Source organism: Lathamus discolor, chromosome 10 (genome assembly GCF_037157495.1).
Source record: "Lathamus discolor isolate bLatDis1 chromosome 10, bLatDis1.hap1, whole genome shotgun sequence".
NCBI classification, from domain to species: domain Eukaryota; kingdom Metazoa; phylum Chordata; class Aves; order Psittaciformes; family Psittacidae; genus Lathamus; species Lathamus discolor.
The window spans coordinates 16,335,302-16,354,072 of NC_088893.1; the positions used below are offsets into that span (position 1 = coordinate 16,335,302).

General features: G+C 39.4%; 2 protein-coding genes across 5 annotated transcripts in view; one reads left to right on the forward strand and one right to left on the reverse strand.

The window, feature by feature from the left end:
• Positions 1-11,380, forward strand: part of MAPK9 (mitogen-activated protein kinase 9) — a 28,043-nt gene extending 16,663 nt beyond the window's left edge. For 2 of the 4 annotated variants that reach the window (XM_065690267.1, XM_065690268.1), the window contains exons 8-12: positions 710-892; positions 1,785-1,909; positions 2,424-2,487; positions 3,521-3,592; positions 4,264-11,380. In XM_065690267.1, coding sequence (XP_065546339.1) covers positions 710-892; positions 1,785-1,909; positions 2,424-2,487; positions 3,521-3,592; positions 4,264-4,406 — 587 coding nt within the window. In that variant the 3' untranslated portion in view covers positions 4,407-11,380. Of the gene's footprint in view, positions 1-709; positions 893-1,784; positions 1,910-2,423; positions 2,488-3,520; positions 3,593-4,258 lie in introns of all 4 variants that reach the window. The other 2 variants (XM_065690269.1, XM_065690271.1) reach the window with 2 other exon arrangements.
• A 1,649-nt stretch (positions 11,381-13,029) lies between these two features.
• LOC136019874 (rho GTPase-activating protein 24-like) lies at positions 13,030-16,088 on the reverse strand. The gene is made up of 2 exons (XM_065690468.1): positions 15,342-16,088; positions 13,030-14,162 (listed from the first exon to the last, which is right to left on the reverse strand). The coding sequence occupies exons 1-2, from the start codon at positions 15,578-15,580 to the stop codon at positions 13,955-13,957; spliced, it is 447 nt and encodes a 148-aa protein (XP_065546540.1). The 5' UTR covers positions 15,581-16,088; the 3' UTR covers positions 13,030-13,954.
• Positions 16,089-18,771: the final 2,683 nt, after the last annotated feature.

An 18,771-nucleotide genomic window follows, 5' to 3' on the forward strand; every position in this document is an offset into this window, starting at 1 on the left:
AAATACTTAAATTCTGAATTTAAGAAGAGAATAGTCTCTGAGTATCAGCACCATTGATACGCTTAAACAAAAGAATGTGCCAAAACCTTCCAGGAATCTGGATTCACTGTTCAGAGCACCTTTGAACCTTTTCTGAAGGTGAAAATTAACAAAACCCCCAAGCATCCAACCAAAGCCCCAAAACTGCTGCTACCCAAAGCCTGATTTCCTTAGGAGACGAGCACAAAATTCCTTACTTTGAATGGGACGTATTTGTTTGCTTTAGGGCCTTTTTTATGTATTTTTCCATACTTTCAAGAATCTTCACTGTTGATGGTATCATGTTGTACTTTGAGGATTCAAAGCAGCCCTTCTTTCCTGTCCTTACAGTTTTGCTATGGATACAATTGCCAAGTAAAGCTGATTTTAGACTCAAAGTATTGCTGACAATACTAGCCAATAGATAATAATGAGGAAAAAATACTTGGGCATAATGCATTGTGCAGCACTTCTGGCCTGTCCTTAATATTATGAAATCTGAATCTTATTCTTTTTTTATGTCAATCTAGCTTTTTGCATGGCAGCTTGGAATACTGCTGATGCTAGAATGAAGTTCATGTTTGTGTCCTTTGTTCGAGTTTCCATTAACTTTTCAGATTTCTGTAAGTGATATTTTTGTATAGTGCAGACTTCAAATTCTTCAGCTGATTTTCCTAAAGATATGGTGCAGATATTGATCAATGGAATAAAGTTATTGAACAATTAGGAACACCATCAGCAGACTTTATGAAGAAACTACAGCCTACAGTGAGGAATTATGTGGAAAACAGGCCAAAATATCCTGGTATTAAATTTGAAGAGCTCTTCCCAGACTGGATATTTCCATCAGAATCTGATCGTGATAAGTTGAAAAGTAAGGCAAGATTTTTTGTATCTTTTTCTGTTTAAGATGTTAATTTAAAATCTCTGCAGTACGCCTCATAAACAACCAAAACTAATATAAAATGTTTATTGCAATAGGTGTCAATATAAGAAGCTCCATACCTTCTGTTCCTTATGACGTGTCCTGGAATCTTAGTAGTAGTTGTTAAATACAGAAGAATTTCCCTGTTCCCAGTATTCTGTTTAATTCTCTTAATTCTAGTCTATTGAAAAACATCTGTTGCTTAAATGTTCTCTATTATGGAGATTATTTGTAATTATTTGTAACTATCTTTTTCTAGTTGATGTGTGTATATAACTTATTTTGGCTATCCTGTGACTTCACATGATTACTGATACAATGAGAAAAAACCCACCTTATATTTTCTAGATGGTCAAATATTTGTTTATACATAAAATAACTTGTTATAGCCTATTTTATTAGTACAATTGTCATTCAAACAACAAAGAAACATCAGTAAAGTGCCACTGCAATAATGAGTAGCCAGTTATCCTGCAGTAACACTTCTAAAAGAAAAACTGATTTGATACAGAAATCTGATCAGATTATTTCTGTACCAAGATATTTTTAATAACCTTAAAAAAAAATATGTTTAGTGTGGTTTATGTTCAGTAATTAGTGCTAAATAAACTGTGACCCATGTTACAGCAGAACTGTTCAAAATTGAATTTAGTTGGTCTCAGTTGCTGGGTTTATTTTGGATAATAGCAAAAAATACATAGCTGTATAGGGAAGTTTGGATTTGTGGGTCTGCTTTCAGTGAAATCTTGCGTGTCTTATGTTCCTAGTATTCATTTCCTATGTCAGATGCTAAACTCTGCAGCTCTTTTATGTGTATGTTCTTTTCATTTTTACTTTCTAGCCAGCCAAGCTAGAGATTTATTATCAAAAATGCTTGTAGTAGATCCAGACAAGAGAATTTCTGTAGATGAAGCCTTACGTCATCCTTATATTACTGTCTGGTATGATCCAGCTGAAGCAGAAGCTGTAAGTTTCCATTTAAAATAACTTTTAAGATACCAGTTTAATAACTTTGAAGTTTAGTTTTAGTTAGATGCATGCTTTGAACTCATTCTTTGGCTAGCAGAAGCCGCACATAAAGCCTTCAAATCAACATTAGGGGCAGAATCACCTGAAGAACAGCTGCTGAAGTGCAGCTGATTTCATTTTGAAAGTGATTGTTGATAGTTCCTTTTACTTTACAGAAGGAGTTGCCTATGTGATGGCAATCTAGGCTTTTCAAAAAGGGGTCTTTCTGTAAGGCCCCATAAAGCTTTAAAATGAGTGTAATTTTAGTAGTGCTTTTAAGCATCCTTTCAGTGGCAGCAGGATGTAAAAGCAAATTCTGGACTCTCAAAATGAATGTGAGGCATAGAGTCTAGATTGTCAGAGATGAAGGTAACAAAACGCTAAGAAAGCTGTCATTTTTAGCTGTTTTAGTTATGATAGGTTGTGTTAACCTCATGTGGTAGATACTCTATAGACTTTCTTCTCTTTGTAGCCTCCACCTCAAATTTATGATGCACAATTGGAAGAAAGAGAACATGCAATCGAAGAATGGAAAGGTAAAAAGAGAAATGTCAAATTACATTTATTGTAAGAACTTGTATTATTAATGCATGGCTTGCCGTACGTGTGCTCAATAAAATGCTGCAGTTTTCATCTTTTATCCTTCCCGTTTGTAATCTCAACACTTTTTTCCTTGATAGAAAATCCTGTGATAGCAACATGCGCCTCTTCTCGCTGTGCATTATTTAAGCCGTGTCTCTTGACAGTATTTACAAATTCATTTGCTCTAGAAGTCTTAAATAGAAGAGCTTTTTTGGTGTGTGTGGCTTTGTTTGATTTCTTTTTTTCTCTCAGTGCATATTTATTGATCAAATAGGTTAAACTGTTGACTTTAACAAAAGAACACACGGCGTTGTGGCATTGAAATCAATTCACCTTATAGTGGTAGTCAAATACATTAAGTGGTGAAGCAGTTTAAATTTTGAGCAGCTACCATCAGAGGACCAAAGGCAGTAGACATCTTTGACTACTTTGAAAGCTGCTTGATTTTGTGAAATAACTTTATAAATCTCAGTATTGATTCTGGCTTATATTTTCTTTAAAGCATGTCTGCACAGGTATACTTCAGATTATTTTGGGTTAATGCAAGGTGGAAAATGAAAATGTTTATTTAACTCTGATTGAATCCATTTGTAAATCATGTTACTCCAAATTAAGGAAGTCTGTATGGACTTTTGAAAATCCAAATATGACTTTTTTGCCCCAGTTAATATCGGTGCATCGTAGATACACCTAAAGTTTTGGGGTGGGATGGTAGCTATTTTTAAGTGGACAGCTGTTTATAAAATATGTTGATTTTGGTACATGCTTAATGTCTTTCTGTCATGCATAAAGAAAATCCACAGAATTATCTGATTATGCTATAGGCCTTTAAAAAAACAAAAGTGAAAATAAATACTTGCACAGCTGTCTTTCCAGACTGACCCTTAACCATTTCATTGACCTTTTTACATATGGGAATTGTGTACAAATCCTCCATGACCTTACAATATTTTTTTTCTCTCATTCTTCCCACCCTTCTCATGTAAGAATTAATATACAAAGAAGTAATGGATTGGGAAGAAAGGAGCAAGAATGGTGTGGTAAAAGATCAGCCCTCAGGTTAGTCATTGTTTCAGTAGTTCTCCTGTAACTGTCATGCACAGTGCTGATCTGTTGCACTAGTGAATGAAGATATCCTGCTTAACAATCCAGGTAGGCAAAAGTTTCATTGTTCAAGTCTCTTTGAGATCCTTTGGAGTTCCATGTGCAGTAGTTTTCCATTGTTACAAAGTAAGTTACAGGAAAACTTTAAGGAGTCCTGTGTGTCCAAGACCCTGAGCTGCCTTCTCCCCAGATTTCATTTTCATTTCATCAAATGAAATAATCAATACCATGCTACGTCACTTGTTGCAGCATAGATAGCTTTTACACTGAATGCTTATTCTATGGCTCTGCATGAATAAATCCCTTTCATGCAGGCTTAAACATAATTGGGACTCCTTTAAAATAATTAATAATGCAAAGTATTTATGCTCATGATTGAATCCTTGATGTTTGCTGCTGTTCATGTTATACATTGCCTCCCCCCACTTAACTTTACCTTCCTCTCCAGAAAGGGAGAAGCATAAAAATCTCTTCTCTTAAAGCTCACCTTTAGTTTTGACTACTAAATGCTTGCTTTTCTACACTTTATTTCTTTTTCTAAGGATTTCTGTGGAGAAAGTGATGTTATTTGTGTCTGCAATATTGTCTTGCCTCAGATTTTATTATGTTTGGTTTACTTAGCACAGATGCAGCAGTGAATAGCAACACCAGTCCTTCCCAGTCATCATCTATCAATGACATTTCATCCATGTCAACAGAGCAAACATTGGCCTCCGATACAGACAGCAGCCTCGATGCCTTGACAGGACCCCTCGAAGGATGTCGATGATCAGCCAGGATTGCAGACTTGACTTTGGAAAAGATCTCTTGCTTCCATTGGGCCTGAATTGCTTGTAAGTTAATGGAACCAAGTAGAAAAACTCCATGTTCTGCATGTTCTGCTAAAGTAATGCCTGTTTTTTTTACTCAGTTGTTATGAAATTGCCTGCTTAATGTTGTAGAATGAAAGCAAATAAATGTTTAAAGAACAAAAGATTTTAAATCTAGACACTATTATAGGCTTTTGTTTGTTTCAGCCTATTTCAGGTGAGCAGTTATAATAGACTTTTAGCCAATAACTCCTCTTAAGTGGGTTCATGAATCTTCAGTCCCAACTAGCAGGCTTCTGTGACACAATGGTTGTTTACATTTTAGTACAGTATTGCTCATTAGAGGTTTTTTGAATGTATAGTCTCGATGAAGTTTGTTTTAACGTGTGAATGTGGCAGTTTGCTTTATTTAACAACTGGAGCCTTGTATGTAAGTGTGATCTCACACATTGAGTGCTGTCAGTTCTATGTTTAAAGGGCAGATATTCTTCCATGTAGCACTTTTTATTTTATTGAGCCCTTTCTAGCTTCACTTTCCAATTCTGTCTATCTTCTTGTAGAAGAGATAAGTGTGAAATGTAAAGAATATGGCCATTACTTTGTATTTCACCTGTGAGCATGTGTGTCTAACTTTTCAGTTCTTTAAATATGGGTGGAAGATACAGTGGCTTAATTAAACGTTAAGGAAGGATGAGTGACTTATCTGTGAAGCAGTGCCTGTTTAGAAGAGGAGAGAGTGCTAAAATGTTCTGTATTTTCTAGCTTGTGATACTGGTCCTTTACCAAAAACAAACAGAAAAGGAAATTTTATCTGTGATGCTCTTCATTCACTGCGAACTCTGATAAAAGGACAGATGAGTTGGAGAGACTTGCAGCCTCAAAAAGAGCTGCGTAAATGTGTTCCATTTTTTTAATGGGTCCATTCTGTCTAGTGAGAAAGAAAAATGCTGTAGTTTTGAGTCACTTGTAAATTAAGTATTTAGTTAACAGAGTTTAGCTCTATTCTGGCCTTAGGAACAACTCTCTATTTGTACTGGGAGATGAAAACCTATTTAGTATGTATTTTCTAAATACAGTGTCAGAGAAGAGGATATTGAGAATATTTGCTGCTTCGATACAGGCTTATCAGTACAGTTTTCAGAACCAGATAATACAAACATTGCCTGTTACACTGCATAATATGTTGAATTAGAAAATGTATTTGTAGTAGAGTAGGGCTTAAATTGCTTTATACTGCACTCCTGTGAATCTGTGCACATTCACTTTGGAGTGCACAGGTGTGAAACTTCGCTAAAGGATCGTGTGTGTGTGCATGCATGTGAGACTAAACTATATCGCTATAAGAGTAATAGAGATGTACAAGATGAGGTAAAACACCACTTTCTTAAAGGCACTATATTTAGCTGTTGATCCAGATACTCTTGACTTGAATATATAAATAGAACTTATAAAATATACTGGCCCAGCCAGCCACTGCATTACTGACATATTTCTCTTGTAAAAGAAAACCCTCCGTTGTTTCTGACCTTATAATTTGAAAAGCATCAATTTCTCTTTATGCAAGTATTACTTTTATGTTAAAATTGTACCACTTTTTAATAGCTAAACTTGCTCTAGCAAAAATATTAAGGTTTTACTGTCCCAGAAGGTTAAAAAAACAAAACAAAACAAAAAAACAAAATGAACCAAGTTCTTAACATTAACTTCAGAATTATCATCTGGAATCTTGGATTTTTAAAATTCTATTTAAATGAATTGCAGGATCTTAGGGCTTGGGTTTTTCTCCTTGTTGTTTGGTTTTAAACCTATGGATACCTTTATTTTTGGATACTGACAATATATGTGAAATATTTTTAGTGCACTTTTGTCACTGGAAAAAAAAAACCCTGCATTTAAAAATAGCTATTTACCATATAGCAGAACAGTGCAGGTTGCTGTTCTTTGGCATCTTTTTAATCCTTGTTATTTGTGTAAGTTAAAATTACTAAAGACCTATTCAAAATGAACAGTAGTGATTCACTATGCAAGTAACTTCCTTGGATTTCATTTTTCCACATTCTTAGCACAATGCAACTTCAGTTGAAAAAGATATGTTCATTTTAACAGTTATTGCTTTAGAAGGCTTAACAAAGATTTTAGGTACTCAGAGTTGAATTTTTCCTGTTGGATTTGGCCTACTCAAAACTATGAGGATTGGACCAGATGACCTCCAGGTCTCTTCCAACCTAAATTATTCTGTGATTCAAATGTCATTTAATGTTTAACACAACTGCCCTATCTCCATGATTTGAACTGGTATCTGAACTTCTCCTAGAGCATATTGTTAGCTTGTATATATGCTCTTGGAAAAGAAGACCCCAGAGGTTAACTGAGTTTCTTTGTAAATCTTCTTGTACATAAGCAGTCTCATACCTTACTTTTTTATCATCATCTTGCTATGGCATACATTGAAGCTTCCAAGTTTTACAGAAATGTTGCTGCCTTCAGAGTATGCATGAAATGTCTGTGAATATTGTGGATTTTGATTCCAGTATAAACCAACATCAAATTGCTAATACCTGTATGAACACTGATCTCAAGAAGACATATATGCAGGTTATATTCAGAAAAACGCATGCAGAATAGATACATGTTAAAGCTCCCATGCTATTTCAGTGTGCACATATAGACTATAAATTCACTGCATGCAGATTATATGCATCTAGTTGTATTCCTGACTGCAGATTAAGTTCAGTGCCACGTTTGTGAAATGGTCGTCAATGCCATGAGAGCTTCACTGATGGAGAACAAAGTGCACATGTAACTTGACAAGGGTTTAGAAGTTGAGAGTTTGGCATGCAATAGAATCACTTTTATTCCTAATACTAAAATCATGTTTGTTAAGTGATGCAATTGACCATTTTTTTGCACTTTGTCATTTATAAATATTTATATGTATTTAAAGATAAAGACTATGTGAGTGTGTGTATACATATATATATAAAGAAACCTGCTCAGTTTTGTAAAAATGAATGTTACTTTTCTTTGAGAGACTTTGTATAGTGTTAACACTACTGCAGTATACATAAACAGTTGATGAAATCAGACTAAAAATAAGTGGTGGTCAAAATAGATACAATCTGTAATCTTAACTGCTCACCTGAAAGAAAGAAGGATCTATGGCTATCAATGAGATTAGTTACCAGAAACACGATATATGAACACTGAGTAGCTGAATGGCATTGCAGAAATGGAGTATGTTTTAAACAGTTCATTTCATCTGTGCTCATATCATTTTTCCTCAAAACCCTATGATCTTTAGAAAGAAAAGCTTGGTATTTTGAACTCTGATAAGCAGCCTGTAAGTGTGATTTGAGGAAATACTGTGATATGGCAAATTTAGTTTTATATTGAAAAAGATGAGAAGTGAATGTTAAAATTAAGGCTTTGTCTGCATGAATCACACAAAATAAACTAGTCTAATGACTGGAAACTACTGTTTGCAAACAGCCTTGGAAGTTTTGTAATGCTTCCGTAAGGGTTTGCATTTCCTTGTCAAAATAAACTCAACCTTAACTAGAAATTAACTAGTTGGTTGGTAAGTTTCAGAAGCTATAAGGAACCAGAGGGCTCTGGAGGTTTTTGTTGTCTTTTTTAAAGACCTAACAGAGCATATGTGTTTATTCAAAATTAATTAAGGAAAAAAAAGTGATTCCATATGTTCAATTTTCCTTTCCTAAAGGAAAGTTGGTTTCCTTTTTAGATCTATTTGGCTTTAAATCCTGATTTTATCAATTAAGTAGCATTTAGACATTCAAAATACAGCTGACATCCCAAGTCTCCAAGAACCGAGTGAATGACCCTTCTGTTGGCAGAAGTGCAGTCCTCTATTTTCACGTGTGCTGGAAGTTGAGATGTTAAAGTGCAGACAAATCTTTCCTGAACATAATGCTGGTTTGGAGTACGGGTTCAGTCTTGCAGCAATACAGTTTGTGTGGAGTGTTTCATTTGAACTGTGACACTTGAAGTGGAAGTTTAAGCATGGTGGGGGGTAAATGCTGAACAGCCTTTGTCTGTATATTCTACATATGTCATATGGATTCTATCAGGGCTTGATGCTAAACTTAGTGATACCATATACTGGGAACCAAATTCTTTCCTGGGAGGTGTATTGTGGAATTCCTGCTCAAAACTGGTTTTGATCTAGGGATACCAGCGCCCAGATGCAGAATTTGGACTTGAGTTCCTATAGATGAATCTAGTGATTTCTTTGCTTTTCCAGAGTGTCTTTTGGTTTTATTTTTTTTTTTTTAAGATGTTGAAATATGACAGAAAAAGTGAAAAAGTGTATTCTGGCTCATTATTTTACATATATTTTAGATTGTCTATTACATGAGTGATGGTGATGTTCTAAAAGCTTATTACACAACTTCTCAGATCAGTTTTATTTTTTGCCCGCTCTGCATGCTAAGAATGCTTGGAGCTAAACTAATGTTTTAAGTAAACCATCTTTTCTCATATTAGTGTTGGAGGAAAGTGGGGAGATAACCATCGTTTCTGTTTGTGTTCTATAAAATTACTATTTTTGTAGCTAAAAGTTTAGTTGTGGGATTTCAATCCCACACAATGTTGCTTCGTGGCTATAAATTTCCCTGGGTCCGCTATTTCAAACAGTATGTGTATAACAAGCCCAGTATGAAATTAAACTAATAAAATACACTCTTCTGCAATTTGTTATTGAAAGTATGGCAAATTATTTTGGTCCAAGACTTCAAAACAAAATAGAGAAAATACATGTAACTCTTTTAAGGTTTTTATTCCTTGATGCTGCTGTTTGTTTTTTGGAAAGGTGCTTGCAGTTTTGCACAGAAGAAATTAACTTTTATTAATTGCTGGGTTTGAAGCACTTTAGGATTCTTCTAAATACAGCCAGTATATAATGTAAAAAGGAATGATGTGGAAGTTTAATGTGTTTAAATTTTGGTTGCCATCTTTGCTATTCTGATGGATTTGATCAGTGTGTTCCTTTAAATATAAATCTGTTTTCAGAGAATTGAAATGAGAAATCTTTTTAATGGGCTGAAATTTAACACATAGTAAGAGATCATTTGAGAAACGTCTTGTACTCAAACGCCCGTAGGTGACTTGAATAGCAATGTGACTACCTAACCATTTATTAGATAAAGAAACAACAAAGTTACAAAAGTGTGTGTTCCTATAGTGAGCTCAGATAGCTATGAGCACTGGGATTCTTTTTTTTTCAACAAAAAGCTTTTTATTACCTTTAGCTACACATCATAAAGGTAGTTGTATCTGCTGTGGTGAGGCCAGAACATCTGTTTATTGGGACTCCACTGCAGTAGATGCTATATGAATATACCACAGGATGACATTGTCCCTGCTCTGAAATGCTAGTCCAAAACCCTGATGCTTTCTAGGGTGTACTTAAGCAAATCCCTGTGTATTTGTTTCTGTAGCTCAGCACTCTCTAGTTTCTTAGGGTAACAAAAGCAGAGAAGAATGTAATCGGGTAAGAACAACATTTTATGTTCGCTACCTGGAGCAGTCCTATTTGTTACTGATAACAAAGTGAATTTAATACCCGTGAGCATATGCTAATGTGTTGTCTTCTAATGGGGAAGATCTTTTTTGAGAAACCAAGCGTGTCACATAGTTTTTCTATGAATTCAGATGCTTAAATTGGTGCTAATTTTTTAAAAGAAGATGTAACAGATGGTTAGCAGTGTATTTGTCCGTTTTTGATACCTATATTTTCTTAAGTGGTGGCAAGCCAAACTTTATAAAAATGAACCAATGTGCATTTTCAGCTTCATCAGATTCCCAGATTTTCCTCAAGTAAAACGTTTAAATGTCCATGGTAGTTGCTGCTTCTTTGGAGCTATTGCTTTCAAGTGTTGTGTACACTACTAAAATGAACACAGTTAGAAAAGATAGCAAAGCATCACTGTCCCTTTCTTGAAGTTACATGACGTGTTGGGTTCCCCATGTGGTTTTAGTAGCTTAGTGTAATCAAGACAGCTAATTAAAAGCAACTCACAGGTACCTGCGTGCAGTTAACTCAGTGCAGTGAAGCCTTACCTGGTCATTAAGATAATGTATAAAGATTATATAAATTTTCATCTATTTTGAAGAGGGAATAACAAATAGAAATAATTACCTGTTTTCATACAAATCCAAATGTTAATTGCAGAGAATATATTCTATAGTGTACTCCAGAACACATGCTATTAAAGAGTAGAATAGGCTCCTTGAGTCACTTGTTATGAAATCCAGTTTTATTTAATGACTCAAAATAACCCCCCTCCAAAACTCAGTTCTTTGAGAGTTCCTTTTGAGATGCCTTCAAGTTTTAACTCCCTTTGGAATGCTTTCTATGGCTCGTTTTGGCCTCCCTTTCCCCACCTTCTGTTTACCAAATGTCACAAAAAGTAGCATCAAGCCCTATCACTTATTACAGTGTTCTGATTTTATGGCCTTAATATTAGTTACAGTATGGTATATAGTTTCAGAAGAAAGATGTGCTTTGAAGTCTAATTATATAGATACATGTGGCCTCTTTTGCCTATGAAATTAGGCTTTGATTGTCATATCTCATTCTTGATGCTTGTGCAATAGGAACATGTTCCTTTCAATGCAGTGGCTATTTTGTCTGATGCTGGATTTTGTTTTCAGGATGACTAGAAAATGTTTTGAGTTGTTTTGTTGGTTTTTTTTTATCAACAGCAGTTGTGCTTCCTTGGGTTTTTTTTTTTTTTTGATTGATTTTCTTCAAGGAAAGTAGAATTTCTTCAGGAAAACTGTCAATAACTCGTTCTGAAGTTCTACTTCAAGCCTCATGCTGAAGCTTTGTTTTTTTCCTCCAAAAACCTTATCGTAAAACCGTACTAAAGCCACTGTAAAATGACAAATAAATATGTACACTTAAAAACCGTGAGCAGTCTCTCTTATTTACTGTAGTTATGTTCTCTTTTTCTTGATTCTTCCTGTGTTGAAATGGAATGTTTTCTGTACCCAAAATGGTGTGCTCTTAGTTGCCCTAAACCATAAAGTTTCAGTTGCCGCTTTAGCTTCCATTTAACCATAAGGTAAGTATTGGTATGATAAGGGAATGAAGAATAGCTTTAAGAGGTGGCTGAAGCTGCTTTCTCCTGAAACATCTGGAGACATGAACATATGAACAGCAGCTGGGTTTACTGTCAGGTGTGGTTTGAAATTTTGGGGTTTTAAGTGACAGAAGCTTGCTTGGTAATACTGGCAGATCAGTATTCCCATGCCTGTGCTTCCATAGTGTCAGCATCAGATTGTCAGGCTTGTTGCAAGTTTCAGGTGAGCTACTGGCTATATATGTGTGTATACACACACACACACACACACACACATATATATATATATACACACACACACATACTTTGGAAGAATTTTCTCTTCACCTTGTGCTCAATGTTGTTTCATTTCATTCTCACTGAACATGGCAGGGGTACGTGTAACTTGAAAAACATACTCCCCATTGTACTTACTTTGAGGAAGAGGTGAATACTCTTGCAGAGACAGCAATGAGTTTTCCAGGCCCTTTACAAAGCTTTGATCAAATTGCTTTTGTACCATTAAAGGAAGGGTTCATATAGCTGCCTGTCTAGGTACAGGGCAAGGGCTCTCAGCCAGCCTTTGGCATTGTAAAAGCCTCACCATTTTTGCAGCAACATAGGTTGTTCTTGTGTGGAGAGCATGGAAGTTTTACCTCTTTGTACACGGCCTTGCAACAGATGATCTGGATGGAGCAGGGATGCTTAGGAGATTGCAAAGCTCCCCTGTATTTGGTGATAGGATGGCTTTCAGGTTGCTTCTTCAGCTGGAGAGGAAGATCTGATTCATTAAATAGTGAACAAAGAAGAGCAAAGAAGCAGGATGATGATGTGTGTGCAGGGAAGTACTTTACAAAGCATTATCCAAGTACATTCCTTGCCTTAAGCCATACCTTTTCTTTGGATTTCCTATATAAATTTCCTGTATATTATGTATAGTACTTAGAGTTGGCAGGACAGGTGAAGAAAGGTAAGGAGGGACGGAACTGATTAAACAAGACCTCAATTTTTGAGGCAAGTGGGACTCATGAAGATAGATTTTTCTTCATAGTAATGAGGTCTCACAAGATGAATTAAAAAAGGGGGGGTGGGGAGAAATGGGAAGAATATAAGTGCCTGGAATTCAGATTAAAAAACTGCTCAGTTCTCCATTACTTGGTGTGAAGGTAAGGTGGCAAACACATTAATGCTCCAGTGATGCACGTGTGGAAACCCCACAATGCACGGAAGTGGTTGGCCAGCATGTCCTTCTGAGTGAAGGAGCTGCAGCATTACCCTGGGCATGGAATAAGGGAGTGCTGCTTCCCTCCAGGAGCCTCCTGGGATAAGCCTGGCCTTTTGATTCACTCCTATTTGATCTTAAAACAAGCTGCTTGCTCTTCTCTGGGGAAGAAGAAACACATCTGTGTGGTTTCTGCTTATTCATCATGAGCTGTTTCAGTGATTCACCGAGTTACCAAGTAGATGGCCGCTCTTGCATTTAATCTTAATGAAGAGCAAATAGCGAACCACACTTTATTCTCATATAAAGTCCAATTTTAAATACAAGACAGGTTAAAGTATACAGGTACCATTGCTCTTGTTAAAGTTCTGCAGTGACATAAAAGAACAGTGGTTATTATATTAATATTTAGCTGTGTATGTGTCATTAATGCTGGTATCAAAATAGTTAACACATTTCTCATGTGGAGAAAGGCACCTCTGAGGGATGGGAGGGAGGGAGCCTGCCAGTGGCAGTTTTAAGACTAATGTGTTCCTATGGGAGTCCTGTAGGGAAGCTTATTATAATCCAGAGGAACAAATGGCTTTGTAAGAGCCCTTCTCATCCATAAATTAACATCCCTTCAGTGAGAGCACAGGAATGGCACAACAGCTCTGCATCCTGGGCACAGCACCACATCAAAGTGCAAGGGGGAGATGCAGCTGTGGTGTCCCATTGTTCCTCTGTATTTGTCTCTGAAACAGCTGACTTAAGGATGCAGGTATGAGCTCAGCATTCTTATAACCCATGTATTACCTATGGGACCTTGGGGTGGCTGGTAGAACACACTCCAGCAGACACAACATCCCTTGATTAAAACCACTCGGTCACTTGGGCATCGACTGCATGAGTACAAGGCTTGAGGCTAGATGAAAAACGTCTATGACAAATCCTTCCCCAGCAGAAGACATGGGCTGGCTTGGAGCTGGTAGTGCAAAGTGTCTGAAAGATTTTTCCATTGCTAAGAGAAAGGATCCCTGGCATTAGCAGGGTGGAGCAGAGGGAGTCAGGATCTGAATGGGTTTGCATCAACTGCTCACTTTATAATTGGCAGCCTAGTTTTTGCTGTTGGGTTTCTCATATTGCCTTTGGAACGGGGGAGTCTGCTCAGGAGGTGGCCTTTCTCCTACAGCTCAGCTCCACGTCGAACTGAGCACACCCCTGTTCATTTCCATCTGTTGATTTCCCCGAAGGTTTCAAAAAACTCTTCCATCTCTTTCTGGAGCATTTCATTTCTTTTCTCTGCATCTTCCTTTGCTCTTTCCGCATTTCGCATTTTCATCTCCACAAGACTGTACCACTTGCGCTGCTGGCCCAGTTTTGAATGCATACCCTTAATCTCTGACTGCAGCTCCCTGTTCCGCTGCTCCAGGCTGTTGGGAAGACAAACGCTGTAAATTACAGTCTTTTCCCCCCTCCTCTTTCTTAATAAAGCTTTTTTAAAGCAGCCCTTTTTAACATACGTTCCCATAAATACAAACGTTGGCATCCCTGATTCTTTTCCAGTTTATGGTGTTACATATTAAAATAAAAGCTGCCTTTTTTAGTTATCCTGATTTATAATATATATAAATACCATATAGCCAAAGGAGTCAGTTTTGGAGTTGGTTGTTTTTGTAGTGGAATACTATGGTATTCAAAAGGCAAAGGCAATGCAACGTATTTCAGGAAACACTTAGGATATTGCTTATATTGCAGCTCCCTTGAACTGCAATGGAAAATATAAGCAGAATACAGCAAACAGACAATAAAAACACTAAAACCCTGGGAAAAGTTCCTTGAGTTCCTTTACTAAGAAGAAATTGAGGAATACTTCAAAAAATTAAAGCTTAAATGGATCTTTTTTCTTTACACAATATTCATGGCAAAGTGTAATTCAACAGTACCCACTTGCCATCTGTTTTAACGATGCTTGTTGATGCATCTTGTTTTATGTCAATTCGCATGATGTATTTGTAACTTGTAGCTAATGAACAATATTACAAAGTTCATTCCTTTTAATTGCACATGAAAAAAGCGGTGCTGTTAGTAAAGTGGAGCTTGGAAACATCGCTGCCCTTTTTGCTTCGATAACACGCAATGGCTAAATCTCTATTCGATTGCTAAGATTAGAAATTGGGAGAATACTTATGAGCGCTTTCCTCAGAGCCATTTAAATTCATGGCTTGCAATTTGTAAAGAATAATGACTTAGTGCTAACGCTGCTGAGCAGCCTGCGTGTTCTTCCCTAGAGAAATGCTCAGTATTGGATTAAGGCAAAAGGGAAGAACACGCAGCAGACCAGAGGCTTTTCAAAGAGCTTTGCTCAGCCCTGCAGAAAAGAACTCTCATAGATGCTCTGGAGTTTCTCAAGCACTTCACATGAAAATGAATTAAAATAACTGAGTAACTGCTAACCTAATCCGGTAACGCTGGATTCCGGTGACATTCACAGTGTTATATGGAGGCTTTGACTGCAGCAGCATCCACACACCCTGCTTGTGGCTAAGGACCCCGCACACAACGGGAAGAGATGCCTCCCCTGAAGGCTCATAGTTTTATAGATCCTTTACCTTGCAATCTTGGATTCATACTCAGCCTTCTGCCTGGACATCAGCATCTTCAGCTTTGCCAGGTGCTGCTGTAGGGAGGTTGGGTTTGCTGGCAGGTCACTGTCGCTGTTGTCCACAGGGACGTGTCCTGTGTTTTCCTGATCCTGCAAAACATGGCTTACAGCTGCGGAGGTTCCTTGGGAGTCTTCTGGGTGGGCAAGGCTTGTCAAGTACCTTGAAGGAGGACTTCCCTCAAACATGTTTAGCAGTGGGAGCCTGCAGAGCGTGCCCGGCCAGTGCCACCCGTGCCCTCCAGGCTCTGTCAAAGCCTCAATGCCCTTTCTGTTCTGGAGGAGACCCTGTTTTTGTGTCTGTCTCGCTCAGCCTGGTCGCGGGCTATGAGAGTGTTCTTCCTCCACACAGCTGCTTGAAGCTTTCCAAATACTTGGAAATCATCCATTTTGCTGGAGCCCGGATCTTGTTTCAGCCTCCAGCTTTGCTTTCTGTACACAGCAGGTTGAGGTCTTGAGCTGCTGCTCCCCTCTGCTGCCCGCTTGCCTCTATGGTCATGGCTGGGTTGTTCGCATCTCTGGGGACTGCTATTGCTTTCCTGCACCCGGGCTGTTCAGTGTAGTTTGCCTGACCTCTGTAGGTGGCCCATTTGATAGCCTGACTACTTTCATTGCTGGCTGGGGCAGTGAATCCTGCAGCCCTGTCCCGGGGCTGTGCAGGGGAAACACGGCACCCACTTTGGCTGCAAGGACAGGGCTCCCTGTGTTCTCCTTCGCAAGCATCAACAACGAGACGTGTTCCAGCTGGTTTGGCTGCCCTACATCGAGCTGGTCAGGCGTGAGAAAAATGACATGAATGTGAAATGGCTGATTGTGTCCCTTGTGCACCCTCTGTGTCTGCTCCGGACGGCAAATCGCAGCGCTGCAGGCGAGGGAGGCCGGCTCCTCCGGTCACGATCCTTCAAGGACAAGAAGCTGGAGGTTAAGGAAAAAGAGGCCACGTCAGCGGTACTTCAGCTCCTCTTGGGAAAAAAACTGTTTGATGTGGATAAATACAGAGTGTTTATTTCGGCTGCCTGCTCTCACAAGAGAATCAAGCGCGGTGCAGAAATAGCTTGATTATAAGTAAGGAAGAGCAAGCGATGCGCGCAGTGTAAATGCATATCTTAAAAATTATGGAGATGGTTTAAAATAAGCTGGAAAATTGTTTCCTCTCCCCGCCCCCCACCTGTTCAGTCTCATGGTACAAGAGTGAAAATGAGCTTCTAAAGAAAATCTGGGGTGAGGACTATGTCTGAGCAGTGCATAAGGCTTCAGCCTTCTGCGGGTGAGATGCTGCGCTGGAGGGAGGTGGGAAGAAAGCCACAAATCTGGTTTTGCAGAAGTAAAGTGATAAACTGATTTAAACACCCCCAACGCCACCCCCAACCCTGCAGTTGCTCTTAACCTAGATTTTTCCTCCAGAAAAAGATATTCCTGGAGTATTAATGCCTGTGCTTTATGTGGGTTCTGTGTCTATTAATAAGCTAACAGATGGCTGTAGTTTCTGATGAATCAGATTTGGTTTCATTGATTAATCTGTTTTCTCCCCACCCCAAAGGAGGGAGGCAGCAGCTGTGCTGACCTGCAGCTGCTATTGCAGGAATCCATCCAGGCATTGCTGCCCAGCGGGAGGCTGGTAGGAAGCTGCTCTGTTGTCCCTAAGTCGGGATAAGGAATGGGACAGCTGAGGGGTCCCCATTTGAGGGCAGGCAGATAGGAGGACCTGACCTTCTTGGTCCCCTTGGCAGTTACAGTGCTGTATCAACACGATGTGGGTGAAATTGAGGAGGTCAGTGGGATGTAGGAAAATTGGAGACCTCTGGTCATAGCCACCAAGCAAATGTATTGAGGAGATGGGAGATTTGGGTTAGATATAAGGAAGGAAATGTTTACTGTGAGGGTGGTGAGGCACTGGAACAGACTGCCTGAGGTAGCTGGGAATACTCCACCCCTAGCAAGTGTTCAAGGCCAGGTTGGATGGGACTTGGAGTAAGCTGGTCTAGTGGAAGGTGATGCAGAGGGTCCTGCCACAGAAAACTGCTTCTTCAAGCAGGACACTTCAGTGAGTCCTGCAGACCCAGGTACAGAAGGGTTTGTGCAGCTCAGGTAGCTTTCTATGGCATGGCCAGTACTGACAACAGCTGATGTAGCTGAAATTGCATCCTGAAAGTTCTTGGACAGTCCCATAACATCTTTCCTAGGGTAGCCACCAAGCTTCAGGTTGGGAACTCAAAGTTCATTAAAGCAACATCAACAGTGTATGACAGCTGGACTCTCATCTCTGTGCTTCCTCCCCTAATGATACCCTTGATCAGGCACAGCACTGTATAATGTTGATTCCCCTTCCCTTCTGTATTTACATTTATTCATACACCACATTCTCCTTTCACCTTCCCTACAGCTTCCCAGGGTAGATAGCTTGTATTACTGTCCTGACATTTTAAAGGTCAGCAATGAAAAGAGCTGTGTATTTTCTTCCCCCAAGGCATAGGAAGAGCTCTGTTCCAGGCTCTCAGCTTGCAGGGAGCTGGGATGTTTTGAGAAATGGTTTCTTATTTTGGACCGTTTTGGGATGGAGCTTGTGATCCTCTGCGATGACCTCTCCCCCGAGCGCAGAGATGCTGCCATGTGTGGTTAAAATTTAACATGCTCGAAATAGTTCCTCCAGGCGAGCTGTGGGATTCAATCTCCCTCGGTTCTGGTCCTGTGCCAGCTGCCTGCTCCCCTGCATCGCCTCGGGAGGAGACACTGAGTACCCTCGCCTCACCCTTTGTGGGGTGTCCGTGGCGCTGTGGATGGAGGAGATGCGGCAGTTCCAAGGGGGATGTCAATTCGCCCCAGGGACACGAGTGTTTGAGGGTACTGCTGTGATAGAAGCTCGTAACTTCCATTACACAAAACCTGATGGTGATTGGACTCTGGCTTTGTAAGCCAGGTTTTATCAGCGCTTGCACCTCTTCAACCTGGTGGTAGAGACGGGCTCAGCTGCTAGCAAGGGAGAAACCAGAGTGATCTGCACACAGCTTGCAGGGCATCTCCTCAAGCCAGCCTCAACCTCAGTGTGTTGAAGTAGCTCCGTGTAGTGTGTGCAGGCAGCCAAGTGCTGCCCAAAATGCACTACGGGGGTACACCAACATGGTTGGGTGGGGGAACACCTGAAAACCAGCACTCATCCTGCTCTTGCTGAGCCCTTGTGCGGTTGGGCTGGAGATAGTGTCCTGATGTGGGGAAGCACCACTGAGAGGATGCTGCCCTGCTCAGCAGGAAGCGGTCGGAGTCGTGCCTGCGATGCCAGCATGGATGGGTCCGGGGTTTAATCATTTCAGATGTGCTTTGGGAAAATGTCTTCATTCTCTTTGCTGACGATGACACACTCGCCCCGAAGTGTCCCTGCTAAA

What these genes read in the sequence shown, in the direction of transcription:
- LOC136019874 (XM_065690468.1), bottom strand. Translation starts at nt 15,580, where the DNA reads ATGTTTGAGGGAAGTCCTCCTTCAAGGTACTTGACAAGCCTTGCCCAC. An exon ending in TATGAATCCAAGATTGCAAG is followed by an intron (nt 14,163 to 15,341) that starts GTAAAGGATCTA and finishes TCTTCCCAACAG; the next exon opens with CCTGGAGCAGCGGAACAGGG.